Genomic DNA, 5,222 nt, shown 5'->3' on the forward strand with positions numbered 1-5,222 from the left:
TCAGATGGAGAAGAGAAGGCTCAGGGGGGACCTGATGGCTGCCTCCAACTGCCTGAGAGGAGGATGGAGCCAGGAGGGGCTGGGCTCTGCTCCCAAGGAACAAGGGATGGGACAAGAGGAAAGAGGGGAGGCTCAGATGGAGATGAGGGGCACATCCATCCCCAAAGGGTGCTCAGGCATTGGAACAGGCTGCCCAGGGCAGGGCTGCAGGCACCGTCCCTGCAAGTGTTCACACAGCGTGGAGACGAGGCCTCAGTGCCATGGGGCAGTGGTGGCCCTGGCAGTGCTGGGGTAAGGGCTGGACTGGATGAGCTTAAAGGGCTTTTCCAGCCTGGTTCATTCTAGGATTCTGTGATCCTTTTTGCTGAGGCACCGCTGAACCAGGTATTCTCTGTTGGTGTTCCCTGGGTGAAGGGAGCTGCTCCTGAACCTGGTGAGGTTTGAAAGGTTGTTGTAACGCTGATGGCTCTGCATTTACAGGCATCTGCAGTAGTTTGGGAACTTCACTCTGTCCTTCAGGTAATCTCAGTTCCTCTGCAACTCCCAATAGGTAGGCATGCCATTGTCTGAGTGTGGTTTGTGCAACTGCAACCTGAGAGCCTTTGGGTTCCTTTAGGGGATCCATCCCACTCTTTGGGATACTGTCCAGTCAATTGAATGGATTGAATGGATGGTTTGTACTGCTTGGTCTTGATCAGTGTTCTTGATCAGTGTGCTCTGTTTGTTTTACTGCTGGGACCAAAGACAAGAGTCCCTTTTCCCACTCAGAGGATGTTGGTTCAAAGTCTTTGAAGGAGGCAGCTTGAACATTAAAGTTCTTTTTTGGACCAACAGTGCCAGTTTGACGAGGTCACAGGAAGAGCCCTGCTCAGCAAAACCCCCTTCTTCTATGGAGAGTGGTGGGGATGTACAGGCCCCAGTGACTGGTCTGGTTTTAATTCCTGTATTAGGTACTTGATTCCTGTATTAGGTATTAATACCTGTATCAGGTGTTCCTGTATTAGGAATTAAAACACAAGAAAGAGGCTGCCTGCAGAAGTGGTTGTGTCACCATCCCTGGAGGTACGTAACAGACATGTTCTAAGAGATATAATTGATGTGCTGACTTGCCAGTGTTAGGTTAATGGTGGACTCGATGTTCTTAACGGACTTTTAAAACCTAAATGGGTTTGATTCTACATTTAGGTCTTTTCCAACCTCAATGGTTCCATGATTCTAAAGGATCTTCTTGCTCAGAGCAAACTCTGTCTCTCCTCAGAGAAATGGCACTGCAGGAAGGCAATGTGTCTGCCAGCTGAGGAGGGAGCATCAGTGCCTGCTCCAGGCTGTTTCCCATGGGGTTCCCTGGAGCCCCAGGGAGCCCTGGGGGGAGCCCAGCGGGGCAGAGGCAGAGCTGGGCCTCTGCTGCTGAGCTGGGCCGGGCTCCTGGGACGCAGATAGATGCTGGCAAGCGGCAGTGCTGCAGAGAGACAGCTCTGCTGAGGAGCAGGGCTGGGGCACTGCCTGCAGGCCCCCAGGGCAGAGCTGCCAGCCTCAGAGAGCTTAAAGGCACTGGGCAGTGGAGGATGCTGAGAGCTCCCTGCAGGAGAAACCTTCCCAGCCCTGTGCATGGTGAGGCTCTGGGTGCAGGGCAATGCAGCTGCAGCTCCTGCAGGGATCTCCTCCAGCTGCTGCCTCGCACAGTGCATGGCATCTGTCAGGAGCTCTCTCTCGGTCTCTCTGTGTAGGTAAGGAGGAGGATGTGCTGCAGAGCAGGGCTTCCCTCTGCACCATGCAGGGCCAGGACAAGGCAGGTCCCTTGTCCCGGGGCTGGCTGCAGGCTGTGAATGTGGGTGTGCAGGCAGGGGTGCCCAGCGCTGCCCTTGCAGCAGGGTCCCTGCAGCCCAGCAGGGACAGCTCCAGGCAGCAGAGCCATGGGCAGGGAGTGGGGGGAAGGTGCAGCCCCGCGCTGGGGAGGGTGCGTTCAGGCAGCTCTCTTGGGGTCTGGCACTGGAGGTGGCTGCTGGCCCTGCTCTGCTGGGCACAGTCCTTTGCTTCTCCTCATCAGAGCTCCGTCGTCTGCCCTTTGACATTGGGCACCCCGGCTCTCAGCACAGGGCAGATATTGCCTGGGCATTTGTGTTTGTGTGTGAAGGCATCTTACAGGCACTGCAAGTGGAAGCAAAGGGCCAATGGGAAAGGAGTGATGGACACTGGAGCTCTCTGGGCTATGTACTAAGCTGCAAAACACTCAGACTTTTTGCCTGATGCAATGCTCTTCTGATTGTATGTATGAAGGAAGCCCAGCGGTATAATGCCATCACTGGTGATGACCCTGAGCCTCTCCTCTCCTCCTATGATGTGCTCAGAGCCGTAAGTGTGTAAATGGAACTTGTGTATCTGACATTCCTCCTGCCCTACCCTGTCCCTGCCCTTTTCTCCTGTTTCAGTGCCCCATGCCCAGAGGCAGCAGATGTCCAACGGCAGCTCCATCACCCAGTTCCTCCTCCTGCCCTTCGCAGCCACGCGGGAGCTGCAGCTCTGCCACTTCTGGCTCTTCCTGGGCATCTCCCTGGCTGCAATCCTGGGCAACGGCCTCATCATCACCAGCACAGCCTGCGACCGGCACCTCCACACCCCCATGTACTTCTTCCTCCTCAACCTCTCCCTGCTGGACCTGGGCTGCATCTGCACCACTGTCCCCAAATCCATGGCCAATTCCCTCTGGAACACCAGGGCCATCTCCTACACAGGCTGTGCTGCACAGCTCTTTTTCTTTGTCTTTTTTATCACATCTGAGATTTATCTCCTCACCATTATGTCCTACGACCGCTATGTGGCCATCTGCAAGCCCCTGCACTACGGGACCCTCCTGGGCAGCAGAGCTTGTGTCCACATGGCAGCAGCTGCCTGGGGCGCTGGGTTTCTCACTGCTCTGCTGCACACAGCCAATACGTTTTCACTGCCCCTCTGCCGAGGCAATGCTGTGGAGCAGTTCTTCTGTGAAATCCCCCAGATCCTCAAGCTCTCCTGCTCACATTCCTACCTCAGGGAAGTTGGGCTGCTTGGGGTTGGTGCCTGTCTCACATTTGGCTGTTTTGTGTTCATTGTGGGGTCCTATGTGCAGATCTTCAGGGCTGTGCTGAGGATCCCCTGTGAGCAGGGACGCCACAAAGCCTTTTCCACGTGCCTCCCTCCCTTGGCCGTGCTTTCCTTGCTTCTCAGCACTTCAGGATTTGCCTACCTGAAGCCCCTCTCTGCGTCCTCCCCATCCCTGGATCTGGTGCTGTCAGTGCTGTACTCGGTGGTGCCTCCAGCAGTGAACCCCCTCATCTACAGCCTGAGGAACCAGGAGCTCAAGGATGCTGTGAGGAAGCTGGTGGCTGGATGTGTGTCCTGGTTTCAGCAGTAGCAGTTCTTTTTTCTCCTTAGTTGCTGCTGCAGCGCTGTGGTTTTGACTTTCGGCCTGGGATCTGCACTGATAGCACTGATGTTTTTAATTGCTGCTCTAATGTTTGGTCTGCCCAAGGCCTTTGTGAGCCTCACGCTCTGCCAGGGAGGAGGGAAGCTGGGAGGAAGCAGGGACAGCACACCTGACCCAAACTGACCAGAGAGGTATTCCATACCACAGCACGTCATGCCCGGGATGTAACGGGGAGTTACCTGGAAGGGCGAGGAGAACTGCAGGGTTGGACGAGGTATCAGTCGGTGCTCAGTTGGGCTGGGGGGGGCGAGTCATCAGTCAGTGGGTGGTGAGGTGTTGTATTCTCTTCCCTTGTTATTTCCCTTATCATTATTATCATTGGTGGTAGCAGCAGTGATTTGTGTTATACCTGAGTTACTAAACTGTTCTTATCTCAGCCATTGGAAGCTGCATTCTTTTGATTCTCCTCCCCATCCACATGGGAGGAAAAGGTGGGCAAGAAAGGGGGAAGTGGGGTGGGCTGAGAGAGAGACTGTATGGCTGGTTTGTCAACAGGGCTTAAACCATGAAAAGTACATATAGAGAACTTTACAATAAAGTTGGATTTCATCTGACATCCCTTGTAAACAAGAGGGCTTGGCAAAACACTGCTGCAGAGATGAGTCCCATTCAATCTGGCCTTGAACGCTGCCATGGATGGGGAAGCCACAGCTTCTCTGGGCACCCTGTGCCAGTGTCACACCAACCTCCTCAATCATTTATCAGCTCAGAAAGAGATTTAAGGCAAAAAAAACCTTATTTTCTTACAATCGCAGAATCATTTATTTTGAAAATGGCCCTTTGAGAACATCGAGTCGAGCCAGTAACCTGTCAATGGCAAGGCCACACACTGAGCATGAGAACATCTTTGGTGGGATACCCTGGTTGGATGGTCACCAACAGCAACCGGGACTTTAAAGGTGAATTTTAGATCCTACCTCCTTGCTGGTGGTCTTTTGGGGGGACACCTCAAATTAGGCATCCCCCCAATTCTGGGGCTGCCCCCTCTGGCTCCCTGATACCAGAGGGCAGGGGGAGTTGGGACGGGCCATGGAATGTGGTTTGGGGGCAACAAGGAGCAGTTTGGGGCTGGGTGGTTTTGGGGGTGATTCGGAGAAAACTGCAGGAACAAACTTGCCAACACAGTTTTCAAGCTGACAAGCTGGTATTCTTTATTGCGGCGCCGGGAGACACGGGGGACAGCTCCTCCTAACGTGTGTCCCCGTACTGCTATACAAGCCACCCTTATATAGTCCCTGGGCATACATACATATTCATGAGGCTACGTATGCATTACATCATTATGCAGAGAGTTCCCCCCATGCGTACAGAATTGTGGTGCTGGTCTCTGAGGGTCCTTTACTTCTTCCAACGATCTTCATCACTTCTGGCAGCCTTTGAAGCACGCGCAGTAGATGCTCATACCAGTTTAATTGGTTCGTTAGCACCACAGACATAATAATCCTCCCAGCCTCCTACTTATCAGTTATTTAACTGCAGCCCATGCTGGACACCTGCAGTTCCCAGATACCCCTTATCCCTGTGTCCTGTTCTTCCTGACTGTTTCTCTTAAAACTATGCCAACTATAACAATTTATCTTGTGAGAATTCTCACTATGTTCTCTAGCTGTACCCTATTTTTTTCTCTATGTATCACGCACCTCAATAATTTTCCATTGCTGCCGTTACAAAGCCATCAAACTTAGCATTACTAAAACTAATTCTAAAGGTTTCTATATTCCATTTTGTGATCTTTTGCCACTTTGTCTCGGGGGGAAGG

The 5,222-nt window shown here is 52.9% G+C and overlaps 1 protein-coding gene across 1 annotated transcript; it reads left to right on the forward strand.

Moving 5' to 3' along the window:
* Positions 1-1,041: 1,041 nt before the first annotated feature.
* On the forward strand, positions 1,042-3,391 carry LOC133210558 (olfactory receptor 14J1-like). Its single transcript, XM_061350022.1, has 2 exons — positions 1,042-1,062; positions 2,430-3,391. Exon 2 carries the CDS (start codon positions 2,453-2,455, stop codon positions 3,389-3,391), a length of 939 nt encoding a protein of 312 aa, XP_061206006.1. The 5' UTR covers positions 1,042-1,062; positions 2,430-2,452.
* The last annotated feature ends 1,831 nt before the right edge of the window (positions 3,392-5,222 follow it).

The sequence above is a fragment of the Neopsephotus bourkii genome, unplaced genomic scaffold (assembly GCF_033783945.1).
Source record: "Neopsephotus bourkii isolate Nb327-2 ecotype Australia unplaced genomic scaffold, CSIRO-AGI_Nbou_v1 NB_468, whole genome shotgun sequence".
Lineage (NCBI taxonomy): Eukaryota > Metazoa > Chordata > Aves > Psittaciformes > Psittacidae > Neopsephotus > Neopsephotus bourkii.